The 20,272-nt window shown below is 46.6% G+C and overlaps 1 protein-coding gene across 3 annotated transcripts in view; it reads right to left on the reverse strand.

The window, feature by feature from the left end:
• The window catches only part of EFNB1 (ephrin B1), a 133,555-nt gene that overhangs the window by 38,673 nt on the left and 74,610 nt on the right, over positions 1-20,272 (reverse strand). For 2 of the 3 annotated variants that reach the window (XM_045030485.1, XM_045030483.1), the window contains one exon: positions 13,781-14,058. In XM_045030485.1, coding sequence (XP_044886420.1) covers positions 13,781-14,054 — 274 coding nt within the window. In that variant the 5' untranslated portion in view covers positions 14,055-14,058. Of the gene's footprint in view, positions 1-13,780; positions 14,059-16,053; positions 16,115-16,651; positions 16,741-20,272 lie in introns of those variants that run through there. The other variant, XM_045030484.1, reaches the window with a different exon arrangement.

A 20,272-nucleotide genomic window follows, 5' to 3' on the forward strand; every position in this document is an offset into this window, starting at 1 on the left:
ACCAACAAGGAGTCCGGTGACACCTTAAAGACTAACAGATTTGGGCATAAACTTTCATGGGTAAAAAACCTCACTTCTTCAGACCATTTATGAATGTTGAACAGCACTGGTCCAAGTATAGATCCTTGGGGCACCCCACTTTTTACCTCTCTCCACTGTAAAAACGGACCATTTATTCCTGCCCTTTGTTTCTTATCCCTTAACCAGTTACTGATCCGTGAGAGGACCCTCTCTTATCCCATGACTGCTTACTTCGCTTAAAAGCCTTTGGTGAGGGACCTTGTCAAAGGCTTTCTGAAAATCCAAGTACACTATAGCTACTGGATCACCCTTGTGCACTTTTGTTGATCCCTTCAAAGAATTCTAATAGATTGGTGAGCCATGATTTCTCTTTACAAAACCTGTGGGGACTCTTCCCCATCATATCATGTTCATTTATCTGTCTGGTGATTTTTTTTTTTTTTTTTTTTTTTTTTTTTTTACTATAGCTTCAACCAATTTGACTGGTACTGAAGTTAGGCTAACTGATCTGTAATTTCCAGGATCACCCCTTTTTTTTTTTTTAAATCAATGTTATATTAGCTATCCTCCTGTCATCTGGTACAAAGGTTGATTTAAGCAACAGGTTATATACCACAGTTAGTAGTTCTGCAATTTCATACTTAAGTTCCTTCAGAACTGACCTAGTGACTTATTAATTTATCAATCAACTGTTTAAATTTATCAGTTTGTTCCAAAACCACCTCTATCAAACCTCAATCTGGGACAGTTCCCCAGATCTGTCACCAAAAATAAATGGCTCAGGTGTGGCAATCTCACTCAGATCCTCTGCAGTGCAGAGTGATACAGAAAAAGTCATTTAGCTTCTTCACGATGGCCTTGTCTTCTTTGAGGGCTCCTTTAGCAGCCTGATCATCCAGTGGCCTCACTAATTGTTTGGCAGGCCTCCTGCTTCTGATATGCTGAAAAAAAATTAAATATATCTTTTTGTCTCTAATTACCACTTTTACTCTATTTAGCCATAGTGGCATTTTTTTGGCCCTCTTCAAACAAAAGGCATCTGAACATCTGGGCTGTAAAAAACCAAGAACAAACATTATTGGCCCAACTCTAGAAATACTCAAAGTTGCAATGCGACTCTCATGGGGAATTTTAACTACCCAGATAGCTGTTTGTGATCTCCAACAGCCAAACATACATGAAATGTGCTTAAGGTACAAAAGACTACTTTGTACTCCAGAGATTCCAGCCACAGAAGAAACCACCCAGATCAATGCTGATAAGGAAAAACCAATTGAGAATAATGGTATCAATGACTGTGAGCCACTTACATCACCACAGGAAAGAATGAATACCCCAGCATTGCTTCATTTTGTGTATTAATTTTTCAGGATAGCAAATCTGGGGTAAGTTAAACAATTTACTGAGAGATGTGATGGGAAGTAGTATTAAAATGTGAAAGTGCAGAATATTGGGATATTTTAGGACATCATTAAAGTAGAGACTACAATTTGTCTGAAAAAAAGAATGACCCGAGTGGCTTCATGAGGGGTTGGTTTAAAATTTGGGAGAAAAAAAACCACATATAGGAAATAGAAACAAGTGGAGGCAACTGAACTAAAATACAAAATTAGTTAAGTCTTACAGGGGAAAAGATTAGGGAAGCATAAAAGAAGAATGTGTTCATGGTAGCTAAAAGAGTTAAGAGAAGTAAGATGTTTACAGATTAACTATTGATTAAAAACAGGTAGATAAATACCTGGGAAAATATGTTAACATAATGAGTTTTTCTGGACGAACCATATCCTAATATGCTAAAGGAGCTGATTACATTTACGATTGATACAAGAGCTGTAAACACCAGTGAGGACAAATATATAACACACAAGTATTTAAGACATTCAAATATAAGGGAGAAAGCAAGAGATTTAATCTGGGGAAATGGAGCTAATACTTCTAGAACAATACAATCCCAAACTCAAGTATTTGAGGTATAAGGAAAAACTTGGAAAATAGAAAAGGCTGAAAGAGGCCTGCATCAGACCAAGAACTGTCTGACTCTGTTCAACACCAAGCAAAATTCCTCCGGAAATCACTACACTAAAAATAAATAGATAGGGTGAAAGCAGAAAGCAAATTAAACAAATACTTCTACAGCTAAAAGAGACATTACAGACTGAAAAGATGCAGTATCACTTTAAAGACTATGGGGTTTTTCCTAGCCTCACTTGCAGACTCCTGGATCTGTAGAAAAGTATGTGATCCGGGATTAGCAGTCAGTTTTGCAGACAACCTGGCCTCGAGCAAGGTGGGGTGAGTTGTCTCTCTTTGCCTAATGGAGCAGCCTGCTTTGCCCTGTCTGCTTTTGGTTACTGTGTGTTCTCGTTCTGGATTCGAAGGATGAAAACAACATTAGGTATGTTGGAACCTTCCAACAAGAATATTTGTGTTTCTATCTCACGTCTCTGAGAGCATGCCATGAACATAACAAAAAGACATCTCTAGTCCATCTCCCTACAAATGCATGCGATAACAAACGAAGCCAATGCATTTTTGTGCTCTACCCACAAAGACATTGCATCGTGGGACAGAGATAGTATTTCCTCTCTTTATACAGCTTTGGTGCCAATACACCTGAATTAGTACACTTATTTCTGAGCACCTCATTACCAGAGATTTCCAAATTGGAGCAAGTTCAGAGGAGCAGAAAAAATAATTAAGACCTGAAGTAAGTTAGTAAGATAAAAACTAAAACTGAAAAGCTGTCCTGGTGTTTACAAGAGGAGGAAACCATAAGAGTCTACAAATATTTGAAGGGTGTAAACACCAGAGAGGAAATTATTTAGGGTGACACAGGGGTGCAACTAGGCGAGGTGGGCTGGAGTTAACAAGACACAATTTAGGCTGAATATAAAAGTTCCTGAGAGTGAAATCTCTTATGCTGTGGAATATAGTCTCCCAAACCAAGTGGCGTAATCAATGTGCAATAGTAAACCAAAGCACTAGTACTGGGGTCGGCAACCTATGGCACGCGTGCCAAAGACAGCACGCGAGCTGATTTTTAATGGCATGCTGCTGCCTGCCGGAGCAGCGTGCCATTAAAAATCCTGCCCGGCCCAGTCCGCTCTTCTCCGCCCCCCCACCCGCGGGGGCAGGGGGCAGAGCATAGGCATGCACACGGGGTGTGCCAGGTGTGCCCAGGCACACCCTAATGCAGGGGTGGGCAAATGGCCCCACTCTTCCAGTGCAGCAAGCTGCAGGGTCAGTGGTCCCGGGCCGCCGGCCCCTCCCCCGCTTTCCCCCTGCTCTGGAGCCCTGCCACCACGTGCGCAGCACTCTGGGGGCCGGGGCTGCGCGCTCCCGCAGGGCAGTGTTTGGCTCCGCGGGGAGGCAGACACGCTCCCCCCTCCCCTGGAGCCCTGCCGCTGCGTGCAAGGCTGCCTGCACCCGCGGGGCAGCGTGTCTGGCTCTGCGCAGAGCAAAACATGCTACTAGGAGCCTCATGGTAAAGGGTCCGGGGCCGCGGGGCTTGGATAAGGGGTGGGGGCGGTAAGGAGACAGGGAGTAGGGGGGGTTGGATGAGGGGTGGGATCCCGGGCGGGGTGGTTAGGGGCGGGGATCTCTGGAGGGGGCAGTCAGGGAGCAGGGGGAGGTTGAATGGGGCATGGGAGTCCCGGGGTCTGCAGAGAAGAAGCGGGGATAGGGCCTTGGGGAAGGGGCGGGCGGGTGGGTGGGATAGGGGCGCACACACCCCAGCCCCCTGCCCTGACCCCCCCCCACACACACCCCAGCTGCCTGCCCTCAGCCCTGATCCCCCCCCCACATAAACCCAGTCCTCTGCCCTGACCTCCCCCTCACACACACATCCAGCCCTCTGCCCTGAGCCCCACACACTCCCCATGCCCCTGCCCTGAGCCCCCTCATACATACCCAGCCCGCTGCTTGACTCCTTCACCCCCCTCCCCCATGACCCCAGCCCTGACTCTGGCACCCCCACACATATCCAGCCTCCCCCCCCCCCAACACCTGCACCCCCCTCACATGCCCCCAGCCCTCTGCCCTGACTCTTGCACCCCCCCACATCCTGACTATTGCACCCCCACATCCCCACTCCCACTCTGAGCACCAAACGGGAGCCCCTGCACACACACACACACACACACCCCTCTGCAGCCCTCACACCAAATGGGAGCTGCCCAGGTAAGTGCCCCACACCCAAACCTCCTGCTCCAACCCTGAGCCCCCTCCCTCATTCTAGCTCCTGGCCAGACCCTTCACCCCCAGCCCTGTGCTCAGTGCACTCCCACCGTCAGCTCAGTGCAGAGAGAGGAAGAGAATGGGCCAGAAGCAGGGAGAAGGTAGGTACCCGCTGTATGTGGGCAGGGCCAGAACCCCAGACCGGCAGTGAGCTGAGCGGGTCCGGCAGCCAGGATCCCGGCTGGCAGGAGCTGGCGGATGGAACCCCTGAGCAGCAGTGGGCTGAGCCGCTCAGCCCACTGCTGGTCTGGGGTCCCGGCCGCTAGCCCCGCACAGCCTGCTGCCGGTCTGGGGTTCTGGCTGCTGGACCCTTGCCAGCCAGGGTCCCGGCCGCAGGCCCCGCTCAGCCCGCTGCCGGCCTAGGTGAACAGAACCCCAGACCAGCAGTGGGCTGAACGGGCCGGCGGCGTAAGATCAACTTTTTAATTTAACTTTAAATGAAGCTTCTTAAACATTTTGAAAACCTTGTTTATTTTACAATACAACACTAGTTTAGTTATATAATATATAGACTTATAGAGAGAGACCTTCTAAAAAACATTAAAATGTATTACCAGCATGTGAAACCTTAAATTAGAGTGAATAAATGAAGACTCAGCACACCACTTCTGAAAGGTTGCCGACCCCTGCACTAGTACTTGCCTTAGGCTCCTGCAGCAGAATCTAACCCCTCTGCTGGTTTACCAAACATTTGCATGGCAGGGGCTGTTTGCTAATCCATTCTTTGGGACCTCAGCAGTAAAAATGTTATTCAGAGCCAGCTGCTGCGCAGCTAGAACCAAGATGGTCATACCCTGCTACAGCTTCCTTTGGATCCTGCACCTCCCTCCACATATGACAGATTCCCTGTCTGGATTCTCTTACAAGTAGAAGACAGGAGTTAATCACTACTGGATTACAGGTCCTACCTTCCAGTTACAATGGAGAAAGGGGCTGGGACAGGGGAAATTAGCAAATGTCACAAGCAAATCTGCACCCATATCCTTCATTCTGCTGTTAGGTGGTGTGAGTGGTGGATGCTTTACTGTAGGGCATGGCCTTTTGAGGAATTTTCTCCTCCTTCAGAGCCAAACCACCTACCATAATCCCCACACAGGACCCCAAGGAGGTCCCCTTCTTTCATTCCTACTTCCTAGTGTATCCCCACTGGCCACATGGAGGCGTGTTAGAACGGATGTGTTTCTTGTCTGTGCATCCTCCACCAGAAGTGGGGGGGGGGGAAATCACAGCTACTGAGGCCACACCCTTCAACTCTTCCCAAAAAGCCATCTGCTAGAAGTGCTGACCCATGACTAGAGGAGTCAGAACAGCTTCCACTCATACATTACTGCCCTGTGGAAACTAGGGTGATTTGGCATGGAGAGGACAGGACACAAGACGACAAAGGACTTCCTGCCAAGGCAGCTTCCCACACCTACACCAGTTGGGAACTTGCCACTTGTTGGCAGGTGTTGAAGAGCTGCATGCCCCTTTCCACCCCCCAAAAGAAATCCAACATCCCATAAACTCGAGCCCCCCACATGCAGAAGTGTTGTGCCATCTGCTTACTGAAGCACTTACAGAACAAGGTGGGAATTAAAAAAAAAATCCCTGGTTCATGTTTGTTCTCAAGGCTCCAGTGCTATAGGCTGGGCCCAAGATGCTCAGCTCAAGGTACTACTCTCCTGTTGCAGCCCCAAGGAGACTTTGGCCAAAGTGTGGACACACAGACGAGGGTTCTCATGCCTTATTCTTGCAGAAAAGGATTAGGAGAGGAATCTTCTTCTCTGCCTAACCCTTAGAGAAAAGATGCTTTTAATGAAAGCCTTAAAATGGCATTCAAGAGCTTGGCGCTGGGAGTCGAGGGGATGGAGAGAGGTTATGTTAGCTTTCAAAGGCCTTTTGGATTGCTAAGCAGTCTAAGCTCAGGGCTAGGCAGAGCCCCCAGATGATGAAAGTGGCCCTAAACGAAGCTTGGCATATCCAATGCGGCTGTGAGGGGGGAAAAGAAGGGGGAGCAGCCACTGAATGAGGATGAACCCCAGGAAGCTATCTCGCTCCAATGGCGAGGATTTTCCAGCTGGCCTTGGGAAGCCAGTGCCTGGGCAGCCCACGTCATGCTGCTGTCCATGCTCCTTTCCGTTTGAACACAGCTTCCCTAAGGCTTAAAGCCGCCAGTAAATGAAAAGGAAGAAAAAACCTTTTGTGTCTCAAGGCAAGTTTGAAAGAAAAAAAAAATAAGAGACAACATGTGGGTGGTCTGCATGGGAGACTTTTGACTTTGTTTTTTTGGCTATTTTATTCCTTGGCAGAGTGAGTTCCTGGGGTTTCTCGGCAGAAGGTACAGCCAGATCACAGGAGCATCTTCAGCCCACCCAGGGGCCAAAGGTCAGTTCACAGCAGACACAATCTTGGAGCCGAGGAGGCTGCTTCAAAGATTGGAGAAGTCAAGAGAAATTAAAGTCAGAAATGGTCTTGGGGCCAGAGGGGGTGTCAGGCTTAGGGCTCTCCCAGATTCCTTAACTCCCCTGCTAGGGGCTCTTGGAGCAGGGGAAATAGCATATTAAGCGAAGGCCCTTTAAACAGGATTCTGAGGCACTGGCAAAAATCTCACTTCCACTGAAAGGCAAAGCCCCAATTCCCACGCTCCCCAACATTCCTCTATTGCAAGAAAGCTCTCGTAGCAGATGCAAGTTACTGGGATATGCAACAACAGATCAAGAAGTCAGGAAGCTATATTTACCACTTGCACTTACAGGTAAAGCCTGATTTTATAAAGGTCTCTGAGGCCATCCCAGACATTGGTAAAAAGCGGGATGAGACAGTTTTTTCTTTGATACATGATTCAAATTTTGTGTAAGACTCCAGTTAGGTCAAAATTAAATCAGTTTAACACCCTGAGCCTAATTCCTGACTGATGTATGTGCTCAGATTATGAAAACAGCAGACTGTACATAGCAACAGGTGATGCAACAGGTCAGGACTGAGGGATTCTGGCAGAGCTGCAGAGGGGCCCAGGTCTGGAAGAGCTGGAGTGATACAGATGTGTTGGCAAAGCCAAGGCGGATCTTGCCTGCATGATGGCAGACAAGCTCAAAGTCATTCCTCCTTCATGAACACTTTATTTTTCTTTTTACAGCACACTTTTCCATCACCGTTTGTGGGGGGAAAAAAAGCCATTCAGAGCTAAAGGCAAAAGATTTAAGCAACGCGCTTCTGTGATATGAAACACCAAGTAAATTCCTTGAACTTGTGAAATCCAGAAGCTCAAACATCTTCATTTTCCTCCCCCCAAAAAGGAGAGGGGAAAAAATATATGATCCACCCCCACTCTCTGGTTTCCTCTCATTAATCTGGGAGTGTCAAGAGCAAGAGCATTTTCCTTTGAGAGTTTGGAAAGGATCAGTAGCACAGAATGGAAATCAAAGCATTTATCAATTCCGATTCTGGGAGTACAAGATGTTAAGCTAGCGCAGTGCTTCCCAAACTAAGACATGGCTCCCTGGGGCAGCCATGAGCATCTCAGGAAAAAATGTAATCATTTTGTTTGTTTTTTTCTAATTAAGAGTATTAAACTAGGCTTAAAAATCACCCGCGTCTTACCTGTGTGTCTGCGTCTTATGCTGCTGCTGGCACTGGGAACCTCTCTGCGGTCTCTGCCCCTGCAGGGGGCCTTCAGCAGGAAGACTTCCCGCTGGGGGAAACAGTTGGTGGGAAATCTCTGTACTGAAAGCTCCCTGCTAAAGCAGAGGACACAGGGAGGCTCCTGATGCCAGCAGCAGCAGCAGCAGCAGCAACACCTGCTCTAGCAGATAGGGGAAGGAGGCTTAGGGAGAGACAGTGCATCTTATCTTTATAATAGAACAATTTTTACCAAGTGCTAAGCCTACAGGTAACAAACAATTGACTGAAGATGACTTTAATGAAGTTAAACAGAAAAGGGGGAAAAAATAGACAGCACGATAGCTGTGTTATATTTGGATTTTCGCTTCTCAATATTATGGCAAAAAGTCTACAACCACAATGTGCGATTTCTTTTCAAGGGTTAGTGAAAGAAAGTATGAGGCCAGAGAAATTGAGAGACATTTAGAAATCAAACATCCAGAATTTGTAAATAAGAACTGCAGTGTTTTCCTTCAGAAAGGAAAAGAATTAAAGCAGGAAAAAAGAAAAGAAAAAAAAAGTCAGATCTGAAAAAGCAACTGTTCTTTAAAAGCATCTTACACTGTGACCTTGTGAATTGCAAAATACAAATAAGTACACACTGTCTGTGAGATCCATCTACTTCTATCACCAACTGACGTAAAATTATGACTGGGTAACAAGCAACAATGGCACTAAAAAACATTCCTGTGTCAAACAATAATTCCATTGATGCACTGATGACCTTGCAAAAAGTGCCCAGGACCAGCTGATAGAGTAAGTTAAGAAGAGTAAATATTTTATTGAATGAATCCACAGACTTAGCCAACATGGCTTAGCTTCTGCGTTATGTGAGATTTGTCAAAGCAGGTACAATAGCTTAAAAATGTTTATTTTGCAAAGAAAGGCCAACTGAAACACTGTTTGGGAAATATTAAAGATCTTCAAATTTGTAGTGGACGAAGGTCTTAACTATGCCACATCTGTGGGGCAGCTGTGACCAGAAAGAACAGTGAGGTTGCAGCGTGAGTAAAGAAGTGGCACCAGCAGCAATTTGGACAATTCTGCCATCAGGAAATGTGTCAGAGTTCAGCTGATCAAGAACGGCAAGAAAATAACAGCCTTTGTTCCTAATGACGGTTGCTTGAACTTCATTGAGGAAAATGATGAAGTTCTAGTTGCTGGCTTTGGTCGGAAAGGTCACGCTGTTGGTGATATTCCTGGTGTCCGCTTCAAGGTTGTCAAAGTAGCCAATGTTTCTCTCTTAGCCTTGTACAAAGGCAAGAAAGAGAGACCACGATCATAAAATTCCTGTCATGCCATCTAGGCTACTAATAAACTTCAGTTTGATAAACGGAAAAAAAAAAAAAAATTTGGACATACTGCATGACTCATCACCAAGCTTTGGCATCAAAGAAGCTGCAGTTTGACGTACACAAGGCCCTCAACATTGTTATAAAACTGTCAATTTTGTAAAATCCTGGGCACGGAATATGTTTTAATATGCTGTGCAAAGAGATGGACTCTGACCACACTTAGCTTTTGTTTCACAGTGAAGTCAGATGGTTGTCACATGGAAAAGTGTTACAAGGCGCCTTTGAATTGCATGACAAAAATCAGGATTTTCCTGCTAGGGAAAACAAGCTTTGAAGGTTACATGTGAAGTGTGGACTTCAGGATGATGTGAGCTGGTGGACTTGACTGGCAAACCTAACGTGTTCAGGTCAGAATACAAACACATTAGATATCAAAGAGAAAAATCAGGGGATTAATGAAGAAATTTTGTTTCTGGAGATGCCACATTGAAAAACGAGTTACCAAGATGTTTTCACTGTTATCAGACTTTTAAAAAAGAACAAGGTAAAAGCGATCAAAATGCTATTAAAGGCCAAATGTTAAACTAATTTGCTTGGACTGTACTCCCATTTTGCTGAATATTTTCCTGGGGTTGAACATGAACCTTCAGATGCCAATTGGATTTGAAAACCGTTCTTGGTAACAGCTGATTCCATTTCAAGATTAAGTATTTTGGCTCAAAAAAATCTTAGAATTACCAAATGATCACACATGGAAGACCACATTTTCAAATTTAAAAAAAATCAGGAATTCTGGATTTACATTAAAGGAGAGTAAGATGAACTCAGTGATAAATCCATGAAGTGCTGCTTTCATTCACTTCCAGTTATCTCCGAGAGTCTCTATTTTCAGCAACAATTTCTGTGAAAGCGAAACTCAGAAATCATTTAAACTTGGAAACTCTGGCACCATTAAGAGATTCAAACAAACACTGCTCTACTGTGCAGTTCGAGACAGGCCAGTTCTCACTAAAAATCTTAAACTGTGCCTGAACATGCCAAACAATTCATATTTTCAAATTATAGTTTTAGACACCTGGATTAGACTGGATTATATAATTAAATTGTATATAGTTGAATACAATTGAAAAGTCAACAGAACGCTAATGTCCCTCTTGACTCTACTGTCCTGAACACTTGGATCGAATGTCCCAAGTCAGTTAAGTAACAGCATTGGTTCTGGGGAGCTATCACGTTTTAAAAGATCTGTAAAGGAACTGCAGTACTAAAAAGTTTGGGAACCAGTGAGCAGTGATTCTCAAACTTTTGTACTGGTGATCCGTCACATAGCAGACCTCTGAGTGCAACCCTCCCCCCTTAAATATATATTTTAAAAGTGTTTTTCATTTATAACACTATTATAAATGCTGGAGGCAAAGCAAGGTTTGGGTTGGAGGCTGACAGCTCATGACCCACCATGTAAGAACCTCACGACCCCCATGAGAGGTTCTGACCCCCAGTTTGAGAACCTCTGAGCTAGAGGGGCTTGTTCTGGTGCATGAATTGTCATTCAGTCTTCCCCCCACCCGCCCCCACCAATTACAGAGGTTGGTGGCTTTCTTGCTCTGAACTGCTTGAGTCAGCTTTGGTACAAGAATCCCTGATGTCCCATGGGGGGTAACACAGAGGCCCCGGTTAGGACCCCTGCTTTCAATCCTCATTAGTTTGAAGAGTCGACTTCTGCTTGAACTTGACCTGCAGTGACCCTTAACATGGAAAAACCAGTGACCAAGTGCTTCAAGATGTTTGCTCGGGATATGAAAGGCTGACTCGTTCCTTTGCATTTAGCCCTCTCAACTCCCCCCTCTTTTGCCCACTGCAGGGAAACTTGCAGCTCAATCAGATCTTCCTTTGGCTGAGAAGCTGTGGAAAGGACTGAGGTGTGATCTAGCTGAGATTGACAGCTGCCATGCTGGAGGGGGCAATCTGTGTTTGGGCCCTTGATAGCATGCGGCAGCAATGGCTGGCTGCACATGATGGAGGCCCCAGGAATGAGCTTTCGATTCTCCATTCAAGGCTCTAACTACATCCTGCAGAAGCAAGTGGTGGTTGGGAATTAAGAAGCATGTGTATACAGCATGTGCATGTGTGATTGGGTGGGTAGGGGAGTTAACTTAGGGTAAGACAATGGAACCACAATCCCAGCCTAGAACCTGCAGCTGGAAGTGAAGATGAAGATTAGTCCGGGAGTCAAGTGGCAGGCTACTCTGCTGTTGGAAAAATTAGGAAGGACAACTCTCAACACTGCCACCCCCATACCAAGAACACCCTGTTTTAAAGCTGTTTCTATCATTGTTGCCAAAACCCCTTGACTCCTCTTGGCACCCTTATAACAACGGAAAAGAGGAGCAACTGAGTCTCATCACTGACTCCCAAACCTTAGGCCTCACCAAACAAGTGTAGTGCTGAGCTGGGAGACATCAGCTGATCTACCCAACAATGGGGCGTGGCAGGGGTAGATTCTCTGACCCCCCATTCTCAGGAGAGATTGAGGAAGGCAGGTAAAAACAAAACAAAAACTGGTGACGCTGACTTGCCAACATCTGGTTTCTTCCACCCCTAACTTTGAATTGTTCTTGAAAAATAAACCATAATGAGCTGGTTGTAAATGAATTGTTTCAGGCCCTCCCAGCACAAACCACGGCTGCAAAGACATCACACTCTGCACATTCAGATGACCAGTTCAGTTTCTGCTTGCTAGTCACATCAACAGTGCCAACTTTCTGTAAGTTCCAACACCAGCCTCTGCTCCCACCAAGAATTCAAGATGGGCCCAAGCCAAAGTCTAGATTCATACAGTCTCAAAAGTGGATTTGTCTGAAAATCTGTATCTGGCTCTGAATCTTGTAACCTGAGCCCATCTCTACTGCTCTCTGGGCACCAGGTTCTGTTCAGTTTAACCCAAAGCAAATGCAGACTCTCCAGGAAGATTTGGATCTGGCTAGCTAAGATGAGCAGCACAGCCCCACGAAGAGCCTGTAAGCAACTACCACAAAGGCAGGCACTGTAACCAGGCAATTGCTGTACTTGTAGCATACAGTTAATGTTGCTCTGGTAGACTCCGTCCCCACCCGACTGCCAAGATGAGATATGGGGGCTAAAATAGATTGCTGAATAAGATGTGCCCAATTACATGTCTCTGAGCTCGACTCTGGCACCACAGGCTGACCTTTGGTCCAGGCTGCTGATTGGCAAGTTAGCAGCATGTGACAGCAAGCAAGCAAACGGGGAGCCAACGATGCATGAGGTGACAGATGAGTTGTGGCGGGGCTGCTGTGCCCTTTTCCTGCTTTCTTGCTATTGGGTTATAGTGCAGTGTGCCAAGTCGAGTGGAAACAGCAAGGTTCAGGGGAATCCACAGGAGAAAAGAAAGAAGAAAGAGAAGCCTAGCTAACAGATTGCAGACACAGCACACTGAACCCCCAACATGACCAAACTGACTGCAGGAGATGAGGTGACTGCAGCGCCCTTGCATACAAAAAAGGTCAACATATGGAAAGAAACCCTTCCCCTTCTTTAGGGCAGATCAAAAAGAGTCCTATCTATACAGGAGTAGGGGTGTCTCCTTCTTCTAACAGCAATGAAGAGGCATGATCAGATGGACACATCCAACATGGTCACTTTCCTGAGTCTGTGAGGACCTCCAGGCTTTGGAAAACCACAGTCCTTTCCCCTGGACATCTTTTATGAAACAATGAAACAATGTTAAAACTAAGGCAGTATCAGTAATGTTGTAAGTATGTTTTGTTTAAATGCCAAGATCCTTTGTCAAGGGCTGCTTCTCCAGGCAACTTTGTGGTTAATTTCAACAAGGGCAGCTCCAAGCAGCCAACATGCTTAATTTTAACTTCTGTCCAGAAGGGAAACTGAACAGCTGCTTCCTACACTGGGCCAATTTCTCACTGTTATCCTGAGATCCATTAATTACAAAGTTCTTCCTACTTCCAGAACAAGCCCTTAAAAAAAGGTCTCACACATTAACCTCTTTCCTGCCCCACAGAGATCACTGAACACACATGCTCCAAGGAGGCTGAAAAGAAGTCACTGAACATGGCTCTTTCCCCTCCATGGTCCATTTGTAATTTGAGAAAATACGCCCTGCCCCTTTAACTAAACAAGGGTGTGCTGTGTTTTTTTGAGGGGGGTGGAGGGAAGATGAGGGGTACTTAATCACACAGCACACTGGCAGGATAAGAACCATACACTAACCCAAGAGGCAGCTTACAATCCACTCCTCACCACTGTTCCCCTCTCCTTGATCTCCCACAGGACAGGGGCAAGGACAGTTTCCATATGTGTCAGCCATGAGCAGGGCCCAAATCAGAAACACGTCCCTACGTACTAAACGTGTCTGAAAGCCTCCTCTTGATCCTCTAAGCAAGACAATGAAGTATGCCCTCTTGTGGTGAAGTGAAGACATGCCCTAGCATTGGTCCAGAAAGCTACTACAAGGGAGTTTAATGGGGGAACAAACATCAGGCCATTGAAAGTACATGGAAAGACAGCTGTAAGCTGAGGTAATGAGGAAGAGGAGGGGGAGGACTCACATGTGATGAAGTAGTCCTGCTGCCTCTGGAACTCCAGGCCCATGTAGTTGGGGCTGAACTCCTGGAACTTGATGGTGAAGCGGATCTCCTTCTCTGGCCGGTTGCAAGTCACCAGCACATTGGGATCCATGACAGTGCTGCAGGACTCTGCCTGCTCCCGTTTCACCAGGTACAGCTTGTAGTATTCATAAGGTCTGGAAAGCTCCGCCTTGGGACAGATAATGTCCAGTTTGTCCCCGATCTCCGGGTAGATGACCAGCCCTTTACCAGCCATGAATCTAGAGAGGAAAGAGAATAAGAGATTAGATTCATGTGCCCTATTTGGATGCAGATGAGCAGGGAAGCTCCACATTGTGCACCAGGGCAGCTACAAGTTTCTGCTTGGCTGGGGCAATATTCACAAATTTCATCCTGACCAGAACTGTGTCCCCCTCCCTCCTGGAGGGAAACCTAGAACTTGCCCCAGGTGGAACTCCCACCATTTCCATGCCACAAAACATTTTTTATGATGAAACGAGTTTTCCTTCTCATGACAAATGCCTGCAGTGAGGGCGGAAACTGCCATTATCTGAAGGTTCCCTTCCACCCCCACATTCAGACACGTGTCCCCAATGCCAGGGTCACTGCCGGTTTGCTGCCTATAGTACATTATCCAGGGATCGGTCCAGTCTATTTTTAAATGGAGACTCAGGTGACAGTCCCTCATTCTCCTCACTCTAACGTTCCTGAACAGTCTCTCACAGCTGCCAGGGAGAAGTCTCAATCTCTCGCCACTCCCAAATCTCGATATGCCACAATATGGGTAGCACAGTGGTTAGCCTAGGAGAGAACTACATTGTTGCTGCTGGGACCACTTGCTCTCTTCATGGAGTGGAGTACTGTAAAGACGGTGCTCTTTGCGCCCAGGAGCAGAACACAGAGAGCCTGCTGGGTGAAGGGAAGAGTACCTTGTCCAGATTTCCATGACTGGGAAGATGTGGTTCTGCCACCGGGTTTCATTTAGAGGAGGAGGATTAAGTGCCGGGGGGGGGATGAGAACTGGTGAGTGTGAAGAGCTCCCTCCCACACCCTCACTACTAATGGAATTTTTATTGCTGAATAGGGAAGGGAAGAAGAGCTCTAATTCAGCAGGGTGCCTCCTGCCAACACAGCAGTTGCCTCAAAGTCCTAAACTCGCAGTATGTCCTAGGGAGGATTGGACAGAAAATGGCAAGGAGGGTAAAAGCTATTCAGGGCTGGAAGGTAGGCCATTACCAAGCAAAAGGAAGGAAGGCAATGTGGCTAACACTCAGGCTCCATTATTACAGGGCAATTACTCAGCTGAATTTTAAACAGCAATTAGAGAATTGGGGCAACAGAGAGGGGAGGGGCAGGACATCTACTTAGCATAAGCAGCATAATCTCTTCTTGATGGACGATAACCTAGGAACATATATTAATCAAAATTTTTCTCTGCTGTGAAGCCATGACTCCACTGATGTAATCTGGGTGCTCTGAGAATTGGATAGAGCTCCCAGATGGGCTACAACTCCATTCATTTCTCCTGCCCCTCCCAGATTTAATCAATTCCTTCCCCCACCAAATTGCTAACCAGAAGACATCACTGAGTATATGCCCAGATTCTATTCTCCCCTCCTCCATCCCAAAGAGATTTGCACAAGTCAAAACTACAGGCGTCAAAGAAACAAGATCAGACATACAAGATCAACCTGCTCTGTGGCTCTCAAACAAGTCTTAGCAAGAAGCCAAAGGGCTGAAGCCAGAGCCAGCAGCCTGGTCTTCAAAATTCCCATCACATGAGCTCCACAGAGAGGATTTACAAGCCAAGCTTAGAGGAGGCAGGCAGGAAAGGTGGAGTCTGAGCCCACACACTCTTGGCGAAGATTCCAAGTTACATTCCAGCTGCAGTTAAGGCAAAAGACAGCCAAAACAGATCTCACCTGCATCTACTGCTTCAGAGACTGGAGTGCCCGGATTCTAATTGCCATTGCCCTCCCTTCCCCCTCTCCCCCTCAACTAGCCCAACAAAACAGGGTGAGGCTATGGGGCAGCAGGGACATTTACTTTTGATAAGAGCCACTCCATAGAATTTGATTCAGTAATTTGCATTGCATCTGTATCTGCCCAAACTCTTCCCAGCAGCTAGAGCTCCGCAGCAGCTGGAACTTAACCTGCCCAGTCAGAGTTCCAGTGGGTGGCTGACTTCCCATGGGCCTTATGGGGGCCCTAGAGTTAAGCTACTGGGAACTTGTTAGCTACTGAGGTTCTCTCACCTGTCTGATTCCAATACCGACAGCACATATCAGTTTAGCTGACGCACTTTTACCAGGTAAGCTGTGGGGAAGTAATGAAATTTAATAAAAGCTATGACTCCTAGAACAAAAGAGTCACAGTAAGCTTAAAAGGGCAAGAAACTTAACACCTAAGTGACTGAGCTCTGTCACTGTAAACTGCAAATACTGAGAAGAAAAGAAGGTGGGGAAAATGGCTATTTCATTAGAGTTTCCAGCGCCTCACAAGGCATGCAGTGAATGATGCAGCTGTGTTCCAACTCATCAGAGCTGCTGGAAGGTAAGCTAGATCTGGCCCTCAGAGGGGTCACCTCACAGCTATGCCACTTGTCTGCTAGCCAGAATGCTTTTTCCAAGGTGCTGCAAGTGATAAAGGCTTGCCCACCCACCATCTGAGCTCTGAGGCAATCCCCTGAACATGCTTACATCTTGTACAGAACTGCCCCTTCTTTACCCACCCTGTGACAGGCCACGGGTGTGCACATTTGGTCCAACAAGTAAACACTTGAACACACACAGGTTTCCACCCCAGGAGGAAGCAGGATCTAACACCCACCTCTCCAAAGCTAGTCTGACTCACATTTTCTGGCGAGATAACTCCGAGTGACTCAAATTCCCTGCTTCAGCCTCTGCCGGCTCCTTCCTAACCAAAAGATTCCAAACAGGAAGCTACAGACAAAGCAAAGCAGACATCTTGGTTTTGGGACAAAGGACGAAGAACGCTACATATTTCCCACCTCAGTGGGACCCCAGCGTAACTCCTTCTTCAGAGGGGTCTTTGCAGTGACACAAAGCCCCTCAACAATACCCTATCTACCCAAATGGCACCATGCAATAACCGTATAATTATGATGAAGGTGTAACAGGGTGTGGTCTCAAACAAGTTAAACTGAGTTATGAAGACATTACCTTTGATTTTTATATTTCCTCCATGTCACTATAGGACAGAGTTTAGGTTTTTTGGGTGCCCTAACTGCATCCCATACCTCAACGTGATTGGATTTCTAAGATAGTTTGAACCTTAACTTTTAATTTATTGAGGATAATCGCAATACCATTGTAATGAATATACCCTGAAGTACTTACATACACACTCAGTCTTAGCATAGCTTTTAGCTAGGAATTTCTTAAGTGACATTCTCTGAGTTTCATATTTGCTGTTCATATGTGAAATTACTAATTAAACCATGTGATATTTCTAATGATTGAAAACATACAGTATGTACCTGAACACTTAAGATTTTCACCTTTCAGAGCTATATCCAGATCCACCACTTTGCTCTAGCTCAGAGGTGCTAGAGGTCCACATCTGGGAATAGAAATTGTATGGTGGGCCATGAATGCTCACAAAATTGGGGTTGGGGTGCGGGCTCTGGTTGAGGGTGCAGGCTCCAGGGCGGGGCCAGAAATTAGGAGTTCAGGGCGTGGGAGGGGACTCTGGGTTGGGGGTGCAGGCGTGGGGGCTCTGGGTTGGGGATGAGGAGTTTGGGGTGTATGGGGGTGCTCCAGGCTGGGATGAAGGGGTTTGGAGGGCAGGAAGGGGGGGATCAGGGCTGGTGCAGGGGTTTGGGGCATGGGATGAGAGGTTTGGGGTGCAGGAGGGTGCTCCAGGCTGGGATTGAGGGGCTTGGAGGGCGGGGCACAGGGGGAGGCTCAGGGGTGCAGGCTCCAGGCAGCACTTACCTCAAGCAGCTCCCAGAAGCAGCAACATGTCCCTTCTCTGGCTCCTATGTGGAGAGGCAGCCAGGAGGCTCTGCACACTGCCCCGTCCGCAGGCACCGCCCCTGCAGCTCCCACTGACCCTGGTTCCCGGCCAATGGGAGCTTCAGGGGCAGCGTGCAGAGCGGAGTCCCCTGGCTGCCCCTATGCATAGGAGCCAGAGGGGGGCCATGTTGCTGCTTCCAGGGGCCGCATGGAGCAGTCTCTGACCCTGCTCCCCAGCTGCAGCGCTGGAGAGGGGCAAGCCCTAAGCCCCGCTCCCCAGCGGGAGCTTGAGGGCCCGACTAAAACAGCTGGCGGGCCAGATCCGGTTCATGGAGCATAGGTTGCCCACCCCTGTTGTAGCTGCTCTGTTTCACTCAAGCAATGTAAATCAGCCAAACCATAGTGGCCACAGAAACTGGGTTTACATCTGCTTTGCAGCATCAGACAGCTACCAAGCACCAAGTATACCCGTTTTGCCTCATGTTCTGTCCCCCACATGCCTATATGCACATGCATTCACTTTTCCTCTCCTTTCTGCTCCTCTCATATTTCCCCAAACCTTCACCCCTCTCCATTTGCTTTGCAAAGCTAAGCTTCCACATAGCTTTGATGAAAATTAAATAAGTAGGAATAATGGGAATTTGTTGACTTTTTTCATAACAGAATTCTCTCTCAAGCAAAGACTGAAAATCTTCAGAGAAATTCACAAAGAACTGAACACTTTCAAAATGGCTGCCAACTTCTATTGTTCTCAAAAAAACTGAGACCACAGGTTGCTGTCAGTTAAGATGCCCTTTTCCAAAATGGCCACCAACTCTTATTGTTTCAATAGCAGTTCCCCAAGCTGCTTTCAGGGAAGATGGCGGCTCCTAATCTATAACGAGGCAGAGAAAAGCAGGCAAACTGTGGGAACTACATTTGTTAAGGGGTAGCTTGTGGTCTCCATTCTGCTGAGAATAGCAAATGGCAGACATTTTGGAAGAGGTCAGTTCCTCATGTAATTCTCTGAAATAAAGTTATTCTTCATGCTCTGCTGAAGTTTTTCAGTTGTGAACAGCAGGAAAAAAAATGTACTATTAGCCCTAAAGAAATTCATATGTGGCCTATACAGAATGTGGTAGTGAGTTTTAACCATGTGACATTTGAAGAGTGCATTATTCTAGTAAGCTCACTTGGGAGGGTTGGGGGGGGGAGGGGATCTGACACACAGGGTGCCCAGTCTCCCCAAGGACCCATTTATAAATTAATTTGATCTAAAACTAATGACCAGATACTTGTAAATTATCAGAAAATTCATTCTGTGCCCTAAGAGTATGTGCTGTAACCTCAGGGAGGATCAGCGGTATTTTTCATACATAAAAAGACTGAATTCATTTCGTTAAAATGCACAACTCAATTCAGCCGTAACTATGGATCCATGACATGCACCTCCATAATAAAGCACTTCCGGATGCAGGTAGTATGTACTAGGGTAAAGTAGATTAAGACATGGAAGATAGGCACCTGAGAAAACAGTAAAAGTGGCAAAGCATTGTGTAAGGGGATCATTCCCCCGCTTACAATTGGGTAGGAGAGTAGCAAGGAGAGTACAGATCAGTTGGTTGAAGTGCTAATCTACCTACCCATCCAGGATGGCACCAATCAGTACAGACTAGCTCGAGAAATATGACTGGGCCCACCTTATGGCCCCATGGAAAAATCAAAGACCTGGATTGTGATCTACAAATGTCTCCTCCCCACATGGTTACACTCTCTTGTGCCATTTGGATTGGAAAGACTTAGGAGACGACAACAAGCATGGAAAGCCTAAGAGCACCCTCTGGCTGCCTATCCATGCTGATGCACATTAGTGCTATCATCCAATTGGAGAACAGTCTTGTATGTCAGCAAAGCCAGGGCAGAAAACAGGGTTCTCAGTGAGAGTGGACCCAGCACAGAGACCCAATATTTTTAAATCCAGTTTCCCCCCCAAAAACCGCAGCTTTTAACTTTATCTTCCCATATTTAGAATTTGCAAGCACTCTGCATTAGACTTCACAGTGAAATCTTAAATTAGCTGGCAGCATTCCCTGCTTTGAATTACTACCTTTGGATCCCCCAAACTGACCGGTAAGGACAAAAGCCAGGCACTGCCACATGCAACTGCAGCACCAAGGGAACCCAGGAGCTTGGTAGGCCACTCACAGACAAAACCCGTAGTGAATCGGTGAGACATAGCCTGGAATCCACTAACCCCAGCCAATGATACCGAAGAGCACTTGTAGTCTTAACCCTTTCACTGCTAATCTTTCACTGCACCTGCTGAGCTGCTGCATTCCTTAAACAGCCCATGGAAACCAATGAACAGGCCAGCCCAGCAGGCAATTTCAGTTATTCTTGTTTTGAGGTAGAGTGCACACACAAAAAATACACACACCTGTTTTCAGTGGCCATCCAAGGGACCAGGGCTAGCAAAACAAATAAAAGTAAGCTGCCTAGAAGAGGCTGCCTTAACAAA

The sequence above is a fragment of the Mauremys mutica genome, chromosome 9, assembly GCF_020497125.1.
Source record: "Mauremys mutica isolate MM-2020 ecotype Southern chromosome 9, ASM2049712v1, whole genome shotgun sequence".
NCBI lineage: Eukaryota > Metazoa > Chordata > Testudines > Geoemydidae > Mauremys > Mauremys mutica.